The sequence below is a fragment of the Mus musculus genome, chromosome 2 (genome assembly GCF_000001635.26).
Source record: "Mus musculus strain C57BL/6J chromosome 2, GRCm38.p6 C57BL/6J".
Lineage (NCBI taxonomy): Eukaryota > Metazoa > Chordata > Mammalia > Rodentia > Muridae > Mus > Mus musculus.
Genome location: NC_000068.7, coordinates 89,527,257 through 89,549,196, shown reverse-complemented (window position 1 = coordinate 89,549,196; position 21,940 = coordinate 89,527,257). Strand labels below are relative to the sequence as shown.

Sequence of the window (21,940 nt, the reverse complement as noted above, 5' to 3'; positions counted from 1 at the left end):
GGGAAAAGCCTTGAAGATATGTGCACAGGGGAAAAATTCCTGAACAGAACAACAATGGCTTGTGCTCTAAGATCGAGAATTGACAAATGGGACCTAATGAAACTCCAAAGTTTCTGCAAGGCAAAAGACACCGTCAATAAAACAAAAAGACCACCAACAGATTGGGAAAGGATCTTTATCTATCCTAAATCAGATAGGGGACTAATATCCAACATATATAAAGAAATCAAGAAGGTGGACTTCAGAAAATCAATTAACTCCATTAAAAAATGGGGCTCAGAACTGAATAAAGAATTCTCACCTGAGAAATACAGAATGGCAGAGAAGCACCTGAAAAAATGTTCAACATCCTTAATCATCAGGGAAATGCAAATCAAAACAACCCTGAAATTCCACCTCACACCAGTCAGAATGGCTAAGATCAAAAATTCAGGTGACAGCAGATGCTGGCGTGGATGTGGAGAAAGAGGAACACTCCTCCATTGTTGGTGGGATTGCAGGCTTGTACAACCACTCTGGAAATCAGTCTGGTGGTTCCTCAGAAAATTGGACATAGTACTACCGGAGGATCCAGCAATACCTCTCCTGGGCATATATCCAGAAGATGCCCCAACCTGTAAGAAGGACACATGCTCCACTATGTTCATAGCAGCCTTATTTATAATAGCCAGAAGCTGGAAAGAACCCAGATGCCCCTCAACAGAGGAATGGATACAGAAAATGTGGTATCTACACAATGGAGTACTACTCAGCTATTAAAAAGAATGAATTTATGAAATTCCTAGCCAAATGGATGGACCTGGAGGGCATCATCCTGAGTGAGGTAACACATTCACAAAGAACTCACACAATATGTACTCACTGATAAGTGGATATTAGCCCCAAACCTAGGATACCCAAGATATAAGATACAATTTGCGAAACACATGAAACTCAAGAAGAATGAAGACTGAAGTGTGGACACTATGTCCCTCCTTAGAATTGGGAACAAAACACCCATGGAAGTAGTTACAGAGACAAAGTTTGGAGCTGAGATGAAAGGATGGACCATGTAGAGACTGCCATATCCAGGGATCCACCCCATAATCAGGATCCAAACGCAGACACCATTGCATACACTAGCAAGATTTTATTGAAAGGACCCAGATGTAGCTGTCTCTTGTGAGACTATGCCGGGGCCTAGCAAACACAGAAGTGGATGCTCACAGTCAGCTAATGGATGGATCACAGGGCTCCCAATGGAGGAGCTAGAGAAAGTACCCAAGGAGCTAAAGGGATCTGCAACCCTATAGGTGGAACAATATTATGAACTAACCAGTACCCCGGAGCTCTTGACTCTAGCTGCATATGTATCAAAAGATGGCCTAGTCGGCCATCACTGGAAAGAGAGGCCCATTGGACATGCAAACTTTATATGCCCCAGTACAGGGGAACGCCAGGGCCAAAAAGGGGGAGTGGGTGGGTAGGGGAGTGGGGGTGGGTGGGTATGGAGGACTTTTCGTATAGCATTGGAAATGTAAATGAGCTAAATACCTAATAAAAAATGGAAAAAAAAAAAGAAAGTATATCCTTTTGTAGTAGGATAAAATGTTCTGTAGATATCTGTTAAATCCACTTATTTCATAACTTTTGTTAGTTTCACTGTATCTCTGTTTAGTTTCTGTTTCCAGGATCTGTCTATTGGTGAGAGTGGGGTGTTGAAGTCTCCCACTATTTTTGTATGAGGAGCAAAGTGTGCTTTGAGCTTTACTAAAGTTTCTTTAATGAAAGTGGCTGCCCTTGCATTTGGAGCATAGATATTTAGAATTGAGAGTTCGTCTTGGTATATTTTACTTTTGATGAGCATGAACTTCCCCTCCTTGTCTTTTTTGATAACTTTGAGTTGGAAGTTTATTTTATTCGATATTAGAATGGCCACTCCAACTTGCTTCTTTGGATCATTTGCTTGGAAATTATTTTCCAGCCTTTTACTCTGAGGTAGTGTCTGTCTTTGTCCCTCAGGTGAGTTTCCTGCAAGCAGTAAAATGTTGGGTCCTTTTTGTGTAGTCAGTCTATTAATCTATGTCTTTTTATTGGGGAACTGAGTCCATTGATGTTAAGAAAAATTAAAGAAAAGTAATTGTTGCTTCCTTTTATTTTTGTTGTAAAAGTTGGGATTCTGTTCTTGTGGCTGTCTTCTTTTAGGTTTGTTGAACTTTCTTGCTTTTTTTAGGGTGTAGTTTCTGTCTTTGTGTTGGTGTTTTCCCATTATTATCCTTTGAATGGCTGGATTCATAGAAAGATATTGTGTGAATTTTGTTTGTCATGGAATACTTTGGATTTTCCATCTATGGTGATTGAGAGTTTTGCTGGGTATAGCAGCCTGGGCTGGCATTTGTGTTCTCTTAGTGTCTGTATAACATCTGTCCAGTATCTTCTAGCTTTCATAGTGTCTGGTGAGAAGTCTGGAATAATTCTAATAGGCCTGCCTTTATATGTTAATTGACCTTTTTCCCTTACTACTTTTAATATTCTCTCTTTATCTAGTTCATTTGTTGTTCTGATTATTATGTGTCAGGAGGAATTTCTTTTCTGGTCCAATCTATTTGAGTTCTGTAGGCTTCTTTTATGTTCATAGGCATCTCTTTCTTTAGGTATGGGACATATTCTTCTATAATTTTGTTGAAGTTATTTGCTTGCCCTTTATGTAGAAAATCTTCATTCTCATCTACTCCTATTATCCATAGGTTTTGTTTTCTCATTGTGTCCTGGATTTCCTGGATATTTTGAGTTAGGATCTTTTTGAATTTCGCATTTTCTTTGATTGTTGTGTCCATGTTCCCTATGGAATCTTCTGCACCTGAGATTCTCTCTTCCATCTCTTGTATTCTGTTGCTGATGCTCTCATCTATGTTTCTTGATTTCTTTCCTAGGGTTTCAATCTCCAGAGTTGTCTCCCTTTGTGTTTTCTTCATTTTTTTCTACTTCCATTTTTCATTCTTGGATGGTTGTGTTTAATTCCATCACCTGTTTGGTTTTGTTCTCCTGTAATTCTTTAAGGGGTTTTTGTGTTTCTTTTTCAAGAACTTCTACCTGTTTAGCAGTGTTTGCCTGTAGTTCTTTAATGACTTCTACCTGTTTAGCAGTGTTCTCCTGTAATTTCTTGAGGGATTTTTGTGCTTCCTCTTTAAGGGCTTCTACCTTTTTATCAGTGTTCTCCTATATTTCTTTAAGTGAGTTATTAACACCCTTCTTAAAATCTTCTACTACCATCATGAGATATGATTTTAAATCCGTGTCTTGCTTTTCGGATGTGTTGGGGTATCTAGGCCTTGCTTTATGGGCATACTGGGTTCTGATGATGCCCAGTGTTCTTTGTCTCTGTTAGTAAGATTCTTACATTTGCCCTTTGCCATCTGTTAATCTCTGGTGTTAATGTTCAAGCTGTCTGTTGGTACAGCTTGATCCTCCTTTGATTCTGTTAGCCTCTGTCAGTCAGCATCCTGGGGATCCAACTCTCACCTGAGTCCCATTGTTCAGAGCACTCTCTGCAGGCAAGTTCTCCTCGTGCAGGGCAGGTGTCCAGAAGTCTGGAGCTCTGATCTACCACCTGAATCCTGGGGTCAGAGCCCTCCCTGTAGGCTGACTCTCCTCTGGCAAGAAAGGTGCCCAGCTGTCTGGGTCTCAGCTCTGACTCCTGGCTAATGATGAAGGCCCAACAGGACCCTTTCCAAGAAGCTCTGTTGCTTCTGTTGCCCACGTGCTCTCCTGTGATCATGAGGTTCTGGGTGTGCTAGGGGTCCTGCAGAGTGGAGAGTCCTCTGGGGCTTTTGGCACCCTCGGCTGGGTTCAAGCAGAAGATTGAGGGGCTGGCCCTGACTGGAACTGATCCCAGCCTCTGGTGGGGTGGGGTTCCTCTGTCCCTGTTCCTGCTGTCACAAGACCCTCTGTGATTCTTTGGAGTTGATGTTGCATTCTACTCACCTGTGATCCCGAGGTGATTCCGAGGTCCCGCCTCATGGAGAGTACACTGGGGACCCTGGTGGCCTCCGACTGGTTCAGGTGGAAAATGGAGGGGCTGGCCATAACCTGTACTGTTAACTCAGAATGTGGGTCTTCACTTAGTTACTGATCCTTGACAATATTAGTACCTCTAATTTTATTTTGTTGCTTCATAACCAAAGCCTCATCCTTCTGTCATGTTAGACATTATAGATTAGGGCTAAAATGGCTGTCATCAGATCTTTCGAGTATTTTGGAATTATCTGATTTATGTGTGGCCCAGTTACTAATTATGTGTTTTAATATATGGTGAATGTAAGCCATAGTTCATTGCTGCTTTTTAAAATCTTTTAAGCCTAGTGCATCTATAGGCTGCACCTGAATTCGTCATAAAATGGATTTCTCACATATGCATCTAATTCCCTTATCATAGCTAGAAAAATCATTTTAGGGTTTTTAATGGATTTAGACTGTCACTTTTGCAGTCTTATCACAAGGTGGCAGTGTAGGCTTTAGCTTGGATTCATCTGAAAATCCTTTATGATTCAAAGGATTGTCTAATTTTTATTCCATTTTTTTGTAACTGAGCACGGATTTCTTTTTCTTTTTTTTTTTTTGACTCTTTTTTTTATTACATATTTTCCTCAATTACACTTCCAATGCTATCCCAAAAGTCCCCCATACCCTCCCACCCACTTCCCTACCCACCCATTCCCATTTTTTTTTTTTTTTTGGCCCTGGCGTTCCCCTGTACTGGGGCATATACAGTTTGCATGTCCAATGGGCCTCTCTTTCCAGTGATGGCCGACGAGCACGGATTTCTTTAGCCCTTTTTTAATCCAAGTCTGTTTTATTCTAATCTATTTTTAAAAGGACATATACAATTGCAATCATTACCAAAAATCATTAATATGCTGATAATCAAAACAAAATGCTATAGGATCCCAATGCCCTTTGTCATTATGATTTCCATTTTATTTTAACACAGAATACATTTTTAAATTTTATTCTAACTCTCTCCTTTCTTCAGAGACTTCACTTTATTATTTTCAAATTATTTTTTCTATGATTTTTTTTTCTTTACATGAGGGTTTTTTTTCCCTCCTCTTTTTCAAACTTAATACCTTATCAGGCTAGAAGTTCAGGGCTTCTCACTCTGGCCCTGGCTCTGGGAAAATGTTTCTTCTGCCCTTCTGAGATTTAGCTTTGCTGCCCTCTCAGGTTGGTCTAGACTTCTGCTCTATTCTGGCTCAGCTCGCTGCAAGCCCACTTGCCAAGCTTTTCCTCTTATAGCCCTGTCCACGGGTGTAGGCTTTTACCCATAGGCTACTCCGCTCACAGGGGCTGTTCTACCTCTCAGCTCTTGTAGCAACTGACCAGAGAAGCCTTAGCTTTTGTGCAGGGACCTATTCTGCCCGCTGTGCTGCCAACTCCTGGGCTCTGTCTACCATCTAGCTCTTTCCCACACAGGGCTAGGTTGGTGCCTCTGACCTCTGCCCACTCTGGACCTGCAATAGCCTCATATGGAGCAGCATGGTCCAGGAGGGTGGTTGTACTTCTACTCTGTGAGTGCTCACATGTCCCTTAGGAGAGTAAGGGGCCAACTAACCATACTGCAGGCTTGAGAGAATTTGTAGCAGTCTGTACCCTAAAACTCTGTTCACTCTTAAGGGAGTCAAGCCTCCCAACCTGCTAGATTGCTAGGGAAATGTTTTACCCACTTTCTACCCATGACATTTCTCAGGTCGGAAGCTTGGATATATATGCTCTCATATTTGGATGCCATTGACTACTGTCTTTGACCCACCAGCATGAATAATGAGAGACAAATATTTATTTATGAATGCTAGGCCTTATAGCTTAAGCTTGTTCTCAACTAGCTTATATATAACTTACTTAATTCATTTATTCTAAGCTACTTTCTGCCATATAGCCTGTTATGTCTCCTTCAGTATTATAGGTATATTTATATGGTAAAATTTAAATTTTATATGGTAAGTTTTTCAGAGTATAATGGATCCCCAAGAGTGTCCTGTGTCCTTGTGGAAGCCCTCATGGGGCCCAAGAACTAACCAGTTTGGATCCCAGTCCAGTCTGACTGGGGCACAACCTGAAGAGTAGGGTCCACCCAGGATAAGGCCTGCAGAGTGGGGTCTGCCTGAGGCACAGTCAGCAGAGAAGGGTACCCTGATCTGCATTATCAGGCCTATGGCTTACCTTACCTTCCTGAGAAGTCCTGCTGCTATCAGGATTATCAAGTCAATACCAGAGAAAACCAGATGCCTAAAGGACAGAGTAAAAACACAACAAGTCCCAGGGCAATATGGTACCAGCAGAGCAAGCTATCACACGACAACAAACCATGGATGGCCTAAAGAAACTGAAGCACAAGAAGATGACCTTAAATTCAATCTTATAATGATGATAAAGGCCTTTAAAAATGAAATGAATAAATATCTTAAAGGAATATAAGAAAATAAATCAAACAAAGGGCTTTAGAGTGGAGACAAATAAATCCCTTAAATAAATATAAGAACATATAATTAAACAGGTGAAGAAAAGGAACAAAACTGTCCAAGACTTGAAAATGGAAATGTAAGCAATAAAGAAAATAAAAACTGAGGGAATCCTGGAGATGGAAAAGCTAGGTAAGAGAACAGGAACTACAGACACAGCACCACTAACAGAAGGGATGGTAACAGAGAATCTCAGGCATAAAAGATATGATAAAAGAAACTGATTCTCAGTCAAAGGAAATGTTAAATTCCTGTCACACAACATCCAAGAAATATGGAATACAATGAAAAGTCCTAACCTAAAAATAGTAGGGATAGAAGAAAGTGAAGAGTCCCAGTTCTGAGATCCAGAACATGTTTTCAACAAAATCATAAAAGAAAATTTCCCCAATCTAAAGAAAGAGATGACTATAAATATACAAGAAGCTTACAGAACACCAGTTAGATTGGAGCAGAAAAGGATATCATCCTAAATCTACAAAGCAAAGAAAGAATATTCATAGCTGCAAAGGAAAACTACCAAATAGCATACAAAGGCAGACCTATCAGAACTACAGGCTACTTCTTAACACAGACTTTAAAGGGTAGATATGCCTGGACAGATATCTTGTACCTCTAAAAAACCACAGATGCCAATCTAAACTATTATACCCAACAAGACTCTTGATTACCTTGGATGGCGAAAACAAGATATTCTAAGACAAAAACGAGTTTAAACAATATCAATCCACAAGTGCAGCCCTACAGAAAATACTAGAAGGAAAGCAGCATACCAAGGAAGTTAGCTACACACAAGAAAACACAGGAAATAAATAATTCCCCAATAGCAAAAACAAAATAAGAGAAATACATACACACACACACACACAAACACACACACAGACACAGAGAGAGAGAGACAGAGAGAGAGACAGAGACACAGAGAAACAGAAAGAGACAGAGAGAGAAAGAGACACAGAGAGTAACACCACTGACATCAAAATAACAGGAATTAATAATCATTGATCATTAATATCTCTCAACATCAATGAGATACATTCCCTAATAAAAAGACACAGGATAACAGACTAGATGAAAAATAGGATTCAACATTCTGATGCACACAAAAACCATATCTCAACAATAAAAATAAATATTACTACAGGGTTCAGGGCTGGATAAAGGTTTGCCAAGCAAACAAACCCAAGAAGCAAGACAGCCATTCTAATATCTAGTAAAGTAAATATTTAGTGAAAATTGTTCAAAAAAAGAGATGATGAAGAACACTTCATACTCATCAAATGAAAAATCTACCATGATGACATCTCAGTTTTGAACATGTATGCCCCAAAAGCAAGGGCACCCACATTCAAAAAAGAAACATCATTAAAGCTTAAAAGTACATCAAAAACACTACTAGTAGTGTGGGGCTTTATCATCCCATGCTCACTCATTGACAGGTCATCTAGAAAAAACTAAACAGAGAAAAACCAAAACTTAAGCAACATAAATCAAATTGACCTAATAGACATCTATAAAATATTTCACCCAAACACAAAAGAATATTCCTTCTTCTCAGTACCTCATGTATCCTTCTCCAAAACTGACTATGAGGCTGGTTATAAAGCAAGAACGTGTTTTTTAACTGTTGGTTTTGAAAAATAATTCATCTTCAACTGTTTATAGAGTACCGAATCAAATAATTGAAATCATAAAGTTCGTAATGTACCATATAGTCCAACGACTATATTTTACTTTAATGAGTGAACATTAAGCTGAAAAATGGCACTGAAAGGTAATGGGAATTACAGAACTAAACATTTTGAAAACTAGAAATGACTTTCATATTTATGTCACTCAATAGGGCTGTAAGTGCAAATTTCATGAATAAGTTGGCTATATGGGAATTATAATTCTTGTTGGAGCATCTCAAACTTCTTTTAAATAAAATTCTAAATCTCACTTCACATGCCCCTACCACTACTAAATCCATACAAACAAAATCGTATTGTTTGACTATAGATTAAACACATTTCATCATAGGTAAATATTTATTCCACTTTCAAATGATAAAATAGTTAATTCCTATGAATTTAATCTCTAGTATAGTGTTTACTAATTAAAATATATTATTATTTATCTTCCAGCTAGGCTAGAATAATTATTAAGTGTAATAATAATAATAATTAAGTGCAATAATAACACAACACTAGCAGCAGCTTCCGCAACAACTAATCAGGGAACTACATGCAAATCATGTCTCTCTGATAGATATGATTAAATAAAGGTATTAGGGTGTTGGCTTTGTTGTTCATTGTTATTGTCCTAAGAGTGAAAGAACCTCAAGTTTCAACACAAACCACAGACTGTGAAGAGGTGGAAGTGTCTGGTAGTGCCATATGATAAACACTCACATGATATTTTGCTGAGGCAAGACCCATGGGAGGACATGTGATGTTTGGAGAGAGTATAAATATGACTCAATGGACAGTGATGGGGGAGCTTGCATACCTCGCTTTGCAACACTTCCTTGCTTTCACACCTCATCTAATCTTCACTTCTTTGGGAAAGGCATGGCAGGGAACTTTTCCTGGATACCCAGCTGGCTGGTTCTGGCTACTCTTACAGACTTATGCTGATTCAGTGTGTGTGTGTGTGTGTGTGTGTGTGTGTGTGTGTGTGTGTGTGTAAGGGTGTCTAGCTTGTCTGCTGGATTGTGCCACTGTTGCTGATTCATGTTTGGCATCTTGACACTACTATACTGGATTGCTGGAATCCTGACAAACTGAGATTGGAATCACCCCAAAGAACTCCTCCTAAATGTGTCCACATCCTTTTGTCCTAATTTACCATCTTTTCTCACCTACTTTGGATGGTGGGCTAAAAGAGGGATTGAAGCATTTGAGAACCCCCCTTAAAAGTAGGTTTTTAAAAATCTAAGCCTACACTATGGAGTTCTTTCATATCAGATAAATTAAATCTCCAAGATAATTTATTTTCCATTGTTCACTTTTCTGTCAAATTGCACTGGTTCTTGTCTCTATTACCTGCTGAAAATTGAAAGCATTATTTGACTACAGTATTCATCACAACATCTTTGTGATTGATCAGCAATTTAAAGTAATAATCTAAGCTTGGATTTTTTTTAACATTATTTATAAGTGAAAAAAAGGACAAAAACAGTCTGAATAGAAGAGGCAGTGCTTCTTTGGAGAAGATCCTGACTACATCTTCTTTTATCTTTTATTTTGTAATTTATATACTGATTTGTGCATAAATAATGCAGTTCATGTATTTTTTTTTAGCTGGTATGAGTTTTACCATTTATTTTGGTGCTCTATGAGACCTGGAATATCTGTACTCAGTATTATTTATGAATTATACCAAGATCTATAATTCTCTATTTCCCAGTTTCTATTTTCTCTAGTTTTAGCAACCAAGTAATTTCAGGATTAAAAATTATTAACCATTGCTTAAATAGTTGGTGGCAGTGATGGTAGAACACCTGAATGAGTTCATATTTGTACACAATCAGGATAGTGAATATAATTGTGTTCTGAATTGTGTTTAGGCATAGATGAACTTGTTACTGCTTTTGCAACACTTGTCAGAATCAGATAAATCTTCAAGATAATTTTCTAAGTAAATATATAATGAAGTTTAAAATGAATTCTCTTAACATGAAATTGCAGCTCCATGAAGCTACAACCTCTGAAATTTCCACCTAGGGCAGTATCAGCAATGAACTGATGTTTCTGGAGATGCAAAAATTTTAAAGATATTCTTCACAATACAACCATCTGTAACTTATGACTCTATATTAGTTGATATATTGTCTCTTTCTTCATCATAGAGAGTACATTCTGAATAGTAGGACCACTCTCATTGTTTTATTTGATATAATGCTAAGGGTAACCTTTTAAAAATAAGTTTAAATGTACAAGTAACTATTGTGCAGAGGCTCTCAAAGACAAGGTAGTTCTTTGTGTGTGGAAACTAAACTAAAACATTTGAGGTCAAATAGAATCATCTTTAGAAGCTTTACCATATTTCTTGAGAGATGAACTCAGAACTGCTTATTAAATGTTAACTGCATGCTTACCACCATAGAAGATTGTAGAGAGAATATCTTGTGTATTTTATGGCTATATTACCTGTTAATTAAAAAGCTTATGACCTATGGCTTAGGCAGGCACTAGGAGGTGAGACATCCAGGAGAGAGAAGGAATTCTGGGATAGAGTCAGGTATAGGATAATATGCTTGGGAAGATGTGAGGAGACAGACACTTGGTAACTGAACACTGGTAACCAGTCCTGTGGCAGAATGTATGTTAAAATACATGGATAAATTCTAATGTGGTCTAGTCAGAGAAGAGCCTAGCTATATGGCCAACTTAATTATAAGTATATTTGCATCTGAGTCTTATTTCTGGCAGTATCGAAATGGAATGAAAAACCAGGCCTTAACTTTAACAGTAGATCATGATGAAGATATGCTCTATGTCTTGATGGAATGACAACTGTGTTCACAACTTCATGACAGATCCTGTTCTGAATGGGAAAAAGCAGCGATTTTATGAAATTTATCCTGCTAGGCTTCACTCAAGATCCTGTTTGGCAAAAGCACGGTTTGTAATGTTTTACTCACCTTCATTTTGATAACTGTGAGCCATGTGACCATTGCAGAGAAAGAGATTGGTAGCCATTCCTTAGGTTATTCATTGTACTTCTTCCTGCCTGCTACCCTCACATGTTGCTTGTGCCACATCCCTCTAACAAGATTTGATCATAGACTTAATCTCTGACAAACTACTATTTTCATCACACATTGTATAGGACAACTCCTTAGCCAATATTTATTTATTGGTCCTCAGATCTTTTTCTTGGTGCTGATGGCCTATAATTTCTATGGGGCCATCTGTAAGCCAGTGAACTGTATGATGAGCAGAAAGTCTGTTGGATTTGTTCGCATTGTTTTATTTAATTGACATGGGCTAGGGAGGGTTATAGACTCTTTGGTTAAATTCTCTTTCTTAATAATTTTTCATTTCTGTAGCCCTAATGCCATTGACTATTTCATGTATCCAGTATAAGAACTTGCTATTGATAAATCTATAGCTTTTTAAATGCAGTTATTGCTCCTCTTTTAAATCCTTTAACATCTTGAAAAAGTCTGAAATAATTAATTCTGTGCAAAAACTCTGGTATAGACTCTGAATTATAGATAGTATAAGACTATCTCCTCATTAGACATGTTATTGGTTATTAAACAAGAATTGTAAATTAAGAGTTTTGGGTGACTCCAAAAAGAAACTGGAGAGAACACACACTGGCAGCTTAACAGCACACCAGAAAGCTCTAGAACAAAATGAAGCAAATACAGACAAGAAGAGTAGGTGGGAAGAAATAATCAAACTCAGGGCTGAAATCAAACAAAAAGGAACAAAAAGAACTATACAAAGAATCAACCAAACCAGGAGCTGGTTCTTTGAGAAAATCAACGAGATAGATAACCCCTTAGGCAGACTAACCAGAGGACACACATACAGTATCCAAATAAACAAAATCAAGAATGAAAAGGGAGATATAAAAATAGAAACTGAGAAAAAATTTTTAAAAAATCATCAGATCCTATGACAAAAGCCTATATTCAACAAAACTGTGAAATCTGCAGGAAATGGGCAATTTTATAGACAGATACCAAATATCAAAGTTAAATCAGGATTATATAAACTGTCTAAATGGTCCCATAACCCCTAAGGAAATAAAAGCAGTCATTAAGAGTCTCCCAGGCAAAAGAAGCCCAGGACCAGACAGGTTTAGTGCAGAATTCTATCAGACCTTCAGAGAAGACCTAACACCAATAATACTCTTCAAACCATTACACAAAATAGAAACAAAAGGAATATTACTCAATTCACTCATGAAGCCACAATTATTCTGATTCCAAAACCACACAAAGATCCAACAAAGAAATAGAACTTCAGACCAATTTCACTTATGAATATCAATGCAAAAATACTCAATAAAATTCTAGCAAACCAAAACCAAGAACACATCAAAATGATCACTCGTCACTATCAAGTAGGCTTTATTTTAGGGATGCAGGGATGGTTCAATATACAGAAATCCATCAATGTAAGTCACTACATAAATAAACTCAAAGGAAAAAAAAACACATGATCATTTCATTAGATGCTGAGAAAGCATTTGACAAAATTCATCATCACTTTATGTTAAAAGTCTTGGAAAGATCAGGAATTCAAGGCCTATAGCTAAACATAGTAAAACCAATATACAGCAAACTAGTAGCCAATATTAAACTAAATGGACAAAAACTTGAAGCAATCCCACTGAAATCAGGTACTAGACAAGGCTGCCCATTCTCCCCCTAGTTATTCAATATAGTACTCGAAGTTCTAGCTAGAGTAATTAGACAACTAAAGGAAGTCAAAGGGATATAAATCAAAAAGGAAGAAGTCGAAATATCACTACTTGCAGATGATATGATAGTATACATAAGTGATCCCAACTATTTCACCAGAGAACTCCTACAGCTGATAAACAACTTCAGCAAAGTGACTGTATATAAAATTAACTCAAACAAATTAGTAACCTTTCTCTACTCAAAGAATAAACAGGCTGAGAAAGAAATTAGGGGAACAACACCCTTCACAATAGTCACAAATAATATAAAATATCTTGGTGTGACTCTAACCAAACAAGTTAAAGATCTGTATGACAAGAACTTCAAGACTCTGAAGAAAGAAATTGAAGAAGACCTCAGAAAACAGATCGATCTCCCATGCTTGTGGATTGGCAGGATTGATATAATAAAAATGGCCATCTTGCTGAAAGCAATCTACAGATGCAATACAATTCCCATCAAAATTCCAACTCTATTCTTCACAGAGTTAGAAAGAGCAATTCTCAAATTCATTTAGAATAACAAAAAGAGAAAGAAAAGAAAAGAAAAGAAGAGAAAAGAAAAAGAAAACGAAAACGAAAGAGAAAGAGAAAGAGAAAGAGAAAGAGAAAGAGAAAGAGAAAGAGAAAGAGAAAGAGAAAGAGAAAGAGAAAGAGAAAAAAAAACAGAATAGCAAAATCTATTCTCCACAGGAAAGAACTTTTGGGAGAACCACCACCCCTCACCTCAGTCTGTATTATTACAGAGCAATACAGAGCAATAGTGATTTAAAACTGTATGGTATTGGAACAAAGAAAGAAGATAGATCAGTTGAAGACCCAGAAATGATCCTATGCACCTATGTGAGAGACCAAACTGTGGGAAACTAGGTCCTGAAGTTACTCTCACCCTAAAGATCTGCTGACCCTTTGAAGGGAATTATGTCACCCCCTCCTTCATTGTCTCCACCTGGCGCCTGGGACTGCCAGGTTCACTCTCTCCTTCTTGTCTCCATTTGGTGCCTGGGACTGTTTAGTCAGGACGGGCACTCCAAGATAAACTGCAGAATGTTTGAAGGCTGCCCGGGACTGTTTTAGGCTCCACATTCCAAGATAAGTTGCAAGAAGCCTGTAATCAGCATGTCCCAGATGTCCATCCCTTTCTCTGTATTTTATTATGCCTCCTCGACCCCTCCCTATTTTCTCTCACTGTGTGCTTATAATCAGGCTCCTAGCCTTCATTAAACAGACCTTGACAACGCTTTGCTTGGTCTTGCTCCCCTTTCTCGGCCTGCTTCTCTTGCAGGCCTCGGTCCTCCTCGACCCACAGAATAACTAGGTCCTGCTGGACGGGACACACCTATAGTTACTTGATCTTTGACAAAGGAGCTAAAAGCTGGTACAACAGCCCTGGAAATCAGTCTGGTGGTTCCTGAGAAAATTGGACATAGAACTACCTGAGGACCCACCTATACCACTCCTGGACCTAGACCCAGAAGATGTTTCAACATGTAATAAGGACACATGTTTCACTATGTTCATAGCAGCAATATTTATAATAGCCAGAAGCTGGAAACAACCAAGATGTCCCTCATCAGAGGAATGGAGAAAATATGGTACATCGTCACAGGCAGACAAAGTGTGGAGCAGAGACTGAAGGTAAGGCCATACAGAGACTGCCCCAACCGGGGGATCCATCTCATATACAGTCATCAAATCCTGATGCTATTATGGTTGTTGGAAAGTGTTTGCTGAAGGGAGCCTGATATGGCTGTTTCTTGAGAGACTCTGCCAGAGCCTGACAAAGTCAGAGGTGGATGCTTGCAGCCAACCATTGGACTGAGCATGAGGTCCCTGATGGAGGAGTTGGAGAAGGGACTGAAGATGGTGAGGGGATTTGCAGCCCCATGGACAGAGCAACAGTTTTAACTGGCCAAACCGCCTAGAAATCCCTGGGGACTGTACTACCAACAAAAGAATACACATGGAATGGAGGGACACACAGCTCTAGCCACTTATCTGGCACATGATGTCCTTGTTGGACATCAGTGGGAGGAGAGACTCTTTGGCCTGAGAGTGTTCAATGCCTTAGTGTAGAGAAATGCAAGGACCAGAAGACTGGAGTAGGGTAGATGGGTGGGGAAACACCACCCATATAGAGACTGGGGTGGAGGGGTAGGGGAGGGAGTTTCAGAAGGGGAGACCTAGAATTGGGAAAACATTTGAAATGTAAATAAAGAAAATATCCAATAAAAAATGAAAGGATAAAAAAATTTTGGGTCCCCTTGCAATGACTGACTGGCAACCTGATATTGATGTTTTCCTGGGCTGGTGTCCACTCTCATGATTTCAGGGATGTCTGCTTTCACAGGACTGGAATGTGTTGCTATGATTTCAGGGATGAGTTCATTAATTGGGTGGCGTTTTCAGCCACCAGACATGTAACTCCTGATTTCCTAGGATTGTGGACATGGTATATCTGAAAATGACAGCTTTCACAGGCCAGGAGTTGCAATGATCATTCCAGGATTTGTTCTTTCTGTGTTCCAAGATATCTTCAGTGCATTTAATAAAAGCTGCTGAGCTGCTGCATGTAGATTGGTAATGGTGGTCTCTGGTGGTTGATGGTTACTGATGGTAACTCACAAGTATCATGTGATATAGCAACTTCAATCAGATAAGAAAGAAATATCATTTTTCTGTGAACTCAATAGGAAAGAGAATAACATGTGAATGTCTAATTTCTTTAAGTAATAATTAAACTCTCAGAAGTTTTATTATGTTAGATTGTTATCTCATGTTGAATATACATTTAACATATCTTTTAAAACTTACCAGTGAGAGAGAAGCATAATAATGACATAACTAGAAATGTTGGAGGATGTTATTTTATCTGTATATTAGATAAACTGAAATAGCTGAATTTTTGTGGAATCTGTGAGGCTGTTGTGACACATAATAACAATTTACAAATAAAACCATGATGAACTGGACTCAATGAAGTGAATGGCAGGTATAGTTATAGGGACAATACTGGAAACTCTAGGCACTGTAGTGATCAACATCTCATGATCAGAAACAGTTATTCCACTAGTATTGCGTTAATGTGAGGGGCCAAATGAGTAGACTAAATTCACTACAGCTCCATAGAGAATCTGGAATCATTCAAATGTCTCTATTCCATTCAAATGTTCAGAACTTTGACTGGCTGTCTTTTCAATAATTTTGATGTCAATGACAACAGATTCTGCAGTTTAAAATTTCTGTGACTTTTAGGGGGAAGGAAGAAGGCATTCCCTTACACTGGAGCATCGAGCCTTCACAGGACCAAGGGCCTCTTCTCTCATTGATGCCCCACGAGGCCATCCTCTTCTACATATGTGACTGGAGCCATGTGTCCCCTCCATGTGTACTCTTTGGTTGGTGGTTTATTTCCTGGGAGCTCTGGGGACACTGGTTGTTTGATATTGTTGTTCTTCCTATGGGGCTGAAAACCCCTTCAGCTCCTTTGGTCCTTTCTCTAGCTCCTCCATTTGGGACCCTGTGCTCAGTCCAATGGATGCCTGAAAGCATCCTCTTCTGTATTTCTCAGGAAACAGCAATATCAGACTCCTGTTAGCAAGCACTTGTTGGCATCCAGAATAGTGCCTGTGTTTGATAATTATATATGGGATGAATCCCCAGATGGGATGGCCTTTCCTTCAGTCTCTGCTCCACACTTTGTCTCTGTAGCTCCTCCCATGGGTATTTTGATCCCCCTTCTAAGAAGGACCAAAGTATATACATTTTTATGTAGGGGAATGCCAGGACAGGGAAACAGGAGTGGGTGAACTAGTGAGCAGGTGGAGGGGGTGGGGTGGGATAAGGGATCTTTAGAGGGGAAATGAGGAAAGGGGATAACATTTGAAATGTAAATAAAGAAAATATGTAATAAAAAAGAATAGGAGGAAGTATTCTAGGTCTGAAAGGGATAGGAACTCCACTGTAAGACCAACAGAGTCAACTAAGCTGGACCCCAGGTGCTTCAGAGACTGAATCCCCAACAAGAGAACATACACAGGTTGGTCTAGGTCTCCCTGCACATATGTAGCAGGTGTGCAGCTTGGTCTTCACGTGGGTCCTGAACAACTGGAGCAGGGGCTACCCCAAAAGCTGTTGCCTGTACATACATGTTCTTCTATCTGGGCTGACTTGTTTAGTCTCAGTGAGAGAAGATGACACTAGCCTTGTAGACTTGATGTGCAGCGTAGGGGGATTCCCAGGAATCCTCACCCACTTAGAGAAGAAGGGGAGGTGGGTTGGGGGAAGAATTGGGGGGTAGTGAGCAGAATGTAAAGTGAATACTGATTATATATATATATATATATATATATATATATATATATGTATGTATGTATGTATATATGTATATGTATATATATATTCCCCTGCGCAGGGACTCAGAGCTTCTTGGACAGTCTCTTTCACTGTAGAGTAAAGCAGTTCTCTGCTGGTATGTGGCTGATAATAGGCTAGGGATGCCTTTCTTTTTACTTTGGTTCATGTACGACTTGTCTTATCTAAGTATTTTATACTAATACATTTATAAAAACTCATAATAGTTTATTAAGAGTCTTACTTTGGAATTGTTCTTTTCATAGTAAAGTCTATGTCACTTGGCAGTTAAATAATTTTGTTGTTGTATCAACCAAGTCTTTTCTCCCTAGAGATTATTCAATAAAAGAAACCTTTTCAGAAGAGAATTCTTCATTTGAATTTGATCCAATATTTTAACAAAAAAATATATAATGACCTTAGACTCACTTATATATTGTCATATATTCATGGATAATCTCAGTTGCTTTAAGGTGAAACTGTGGAAATATGGGAGTATGATTTAAGTAAGGTTAGAAAAGTATTATAAAATTAATTTTAGTTAATGAGTGGTTGAAAATATTTTACTCTATTCAAGATAAAAGTGTTTTCCTGTTGTATATAGGGGCAAATATGAATCTGTCCACCATTACATAGAACTACAGTAGATAGTCACATGGAAGTTATTGTATATCTTTCATGTGAATCATGTCTCCTTGTAATTTGCGGCAAGGAGAAAATTTCACATAACTGATATTAGCATTTTAAAAACACCTTTGCTTACTAGCATCTTTAAAGTGGGGGTCAAAAACCTTTATTTTCAAAAATTATGTCAATTTCATTCATAATATTGCAAATCACGGCATCATTTTTATTTCTACAAAAGTATTTTCAGAACAGGTAAGAATGTTCAGTTAGCTTTATAAATTAAATATTGATATTATATTTAAGTGCTCTTGTGTAAGATTTTATAAATATGTTATCAATTTTATCTGCTGCAGTCACTGTCAATAAAAGAGGTAATTATTTTCTCAACCAATGAGAAATCCATCAAGAAATCCAATGTATGAGTTCTTGAGTTAATGGAGTAGGCATGGTATGTAAATAATTTTGTGATACATGAAGTACAACTAGTAATTTAAATATTAGATTCTACTCCCAAAAGTATCTGAACTGTAAAATGGTTAGGACACAAAACTTAATCAGAGGTATGTTTGTTATATAATATTATGGTCTGATTGTTGTCCTTTTTGTTATAGGCTATTTTATTAACATTTCAAATGTTATCCCCTTTCCTGGGTTCCACTCCAGAATCCCCCATTTTTATATAGGAAATTAACATTTATCTGTTACAATAGTAGTCAGATAAATTCAATTCATTTATTTAACATTGATTCATTTGTGTAACATTTCTTATGGCATATTAACAAAGAAATGTGGGTTATAAGGGATGTTTATACAAATAATTTAAATCCCATATACCAAGTATATTAGAGTATAAGGAAAGAAATATATTTGTTTATGTTCTGAGGTTTCTTATGGGATTTTATGTATGGATCTTAAAATGATGTCTATTAACATGTTAAGGCATATACAGAGGGAAATTCATGACCAGAGACTTTCATATCTACTGGCACCTAAATTCACATAAATGTTAACATACTACTATGCTCTTACACTATAAATTATTTTTCTGAAACTGTGTTCTGCTATTATTGAAAGTGTAGTATAACTAGTCCAGCCCTTTCAAAGTATCAGATCCTTGATAGCTTTTATAGCATAACATGGTTCCATAAATATCTTTTGCTATATTATAGGATTGTTAAATTGAGCAATAATAGATTTGTCCTAGGGAAATACAACATGGATAGTTAAAGAAGTACTACTTCATGGAAGGTGAAATCAGAAACAGTAAATATAGAATATTTTACTCATGTTATTCAATAGTGTGCTGTTTCCAGTCTATGACTTCTGCAAGTGCAGATCTTGTGAATCAGACAGTACTGGGAATGATACACACAAAAGGACCTTTACGGTCAGCTTCTAAATAAAGCCCAGATTTGCTTCATGTGTTCTATCTCACTCTGACATCCCCAGAAATGCATTCTTCCTTCTTCTAGATCAGATAGATTTTTGCATAGGAAAATATTGCATATATCTATATCATCTCTATCTATCTATCTATCTATCTATCTATCTATCTATCTATCTATATCTATCATCTATCATCTATGTATATCTGATATCATAGAAAATTCCTAATGTTTCTATGCCCTATGATTTATCTGTGCACCTTAGCAGTGTTCATCAATTTTTAATATGTTATCCCATATATATTACACACACTCACATGAACACCAATAAACTCAGCCCACCACATAATATGTTCTGTTCTATGGCTGTTATCTGTATTGTGGATGATAAAGATGACTTATTTTCTTTGGTCTGGGAGTCACTCAAAGCACTGATAACTGCTATCTATGTAAATCTCATCAGGTGTTGAGGAGTACTTAAAAACCATTACATATACTACCACTACTAGCACCACTACCACAAACAAAGTATTATGGAATGTATATTTAAGAATATTACAATGGTAGAAATGATGAAGTTGAGGTACAGTGAGGTTTATCATGTGGCCCAACATTACCTTCATAGAAAAGAACCTGAAACAGCATCAGAAGGTGCATTGCACCAGAGTTCACATTAGTCACATTAGTGATGACACTTCTGTTGCAAGAATGTCCAAGAACCTGTCTGGATACACAATTTAAACCCATTCTTTTAAGTTCAATGGGCTGTTTGTAAAGGCTGCAAGCCTTTAAGAAGTATATACAGATATTTAATAATGCAAAAGCAATGACAAGTTGGATGCTCATAGATATCCAGATGATGCTTTAAATATGTTCTCCACAAAACAACAGTATCAAGTAATGACACTATATTAATTTATATACTCATTTTAAAATATTTTATTTTATTTGAATGTCTGCAAGTATGTTTGTACACTATACGCATGCCTGGTGGTGTGTAGGTCAGACATTGGGCCCATGGGAACTGTAGTTGCAAAGGGCTGTGAACCACTTTATACATGCTAGAATTGAACTGGGGTCCTCTATAAAATAAAATAAATAACGTAAAGTAAAATTGTGATATTGATCACTGAGGTATTTCTCCACCCTCATATTGATGGGTGTTGACATTATAGACAGTATATTTCTGAAAAGCAGGTGCCCTTTTCTAACTTTTCAAGCATGTGGCTAAAAGCAAAAAATTTATGTAAGTCATTTAAAATACATGATTATAGTATAGAGATACAGTAAGATTTAACATAAACCCTTGTACTTTTAGGCACAACTAAAATTTCCAAGGAAGAGTAGACATCAACCTTAGGTCTACTGTGATTATTATACGAGGACTCACTGGTCACTGAATGCCTACTCTATGTTCACCATTGGAAAAGCTAAGGAGACAATTGTTTATAGTCATATACATGCTTCAGGACAGTCCTTGTTTAAGCTCTCATCTCTGAAATAATTCTCCTACAAAGGTCAATGGGACAGAGCTACAATGTCACAGAATTCATTTTTGTGGACCTTACTCAAGATCCTGCTGGGAAAAAAGCCTTATTTGTCTTGTTTTCACTTACCTACATTGTGACAATGCTGGGTAACCTGCTCATTGCAGTGACGGTGATTGCCAGCCCTTCCTTAAACTCCCCAATGTACTTCTTTCTTGCCTGTCTGTCAGTCCTGGATGCTTTTTATTGCAATACTATCTCACCCAATTTGATTATAGGTTTATTAAAAGATAAAAATAATATCTCCTTCAGAGCTTGCATGCTCCAGCTCTTTGTAGAGCACTTATTTGGAGGTGTTGAGGTCTTCCTTCTGGTATTCATGGCCTATGATCGCTATGTGGCCATCTGTAAGCCACTGCACTATTTGACCATCATGAATCAGCGGGTGTGCATTCTTCTGTTGCTGGTAGCTGGAGTTGGAGGCATCTTACACTCATTGATTCAAGTTCTCACTGTGTATAAACTTCCTTTTTGTGGTCCCAATGTCATTGATCACTTCATGTGTGATATGAATCCATTACTGGGACTTGCATGCACTGACACCTACTTCCTTGGCATCACTGTCATTGCCAATGGTGGAGTAATCTGTGTGGGAATTTTCACCTTTCTCTTAGTCTCCTATGGAATCATTCTAAACTCTCTTAAGACCCACAGCCAGGAAGGAAGGCGCAAAGCTCTGTCCACCTGTAGTTCCCACATCATGGTGGTTGTCTGCTTTTTTGCTCCCTGTATTTTTATATATGCTAGGCCTGTTTCCAATTTTTCCATTGATAAATATATTGCTGTGTTTTATACGGTTGTTAGTCCTATGCTTAATCCATTGATATATACCTTGAGAAATTCAGAGATGAAAAATTCTATAAAAAAGCTCTGGTGTAAAACACTAGCATAGAAGAAGCTTGTTTTTTTCACTGAATATTATTAACTGTAAATTGAAAATCAGAGGTAAATTCTAACAAGGGATGCTGTGCTCTCCTCATGTAGGCATGTTGATATCATACAAAGTCATTGAAAATGAAGAATACATTTTCAGTTGAGATTATTAAGGTGTTTGTGAGCACTATTATCCTTTGGTGGTTTAGCCTAAAGAATGTTTAGAAGATGAAGATTATGCGACTCTTTCACA

The 21,940-nt window shown here is 37.7% G+C and overlaps 1 protein-coding gene and 1 pseudogene across 1 annotated transcript; both read left to right on the top strand.

The window, feature by feature from the left end:
• On the top strand, positions 11,032 to 11,755 carry Olfr1244-ps1 (olfactory receptor 1244, pseudogene 1; annotated as a pseudogene).
• Positions 20,789 to 21,706, top strand: Olfr1243 (olfactory receptor 1243). Its single transcript, NM_146969.1, has one exon. It carries the CDS (start codon positions 20,789 to 20,791, stop codon positions 21,704 to 21,706), a length of 918 nt encoding a protein of 305 aa, NP_667180.1.
• The last annotated feature ends 234 nt before the right edge of the window (positions 21,707 to 21,940 follow it).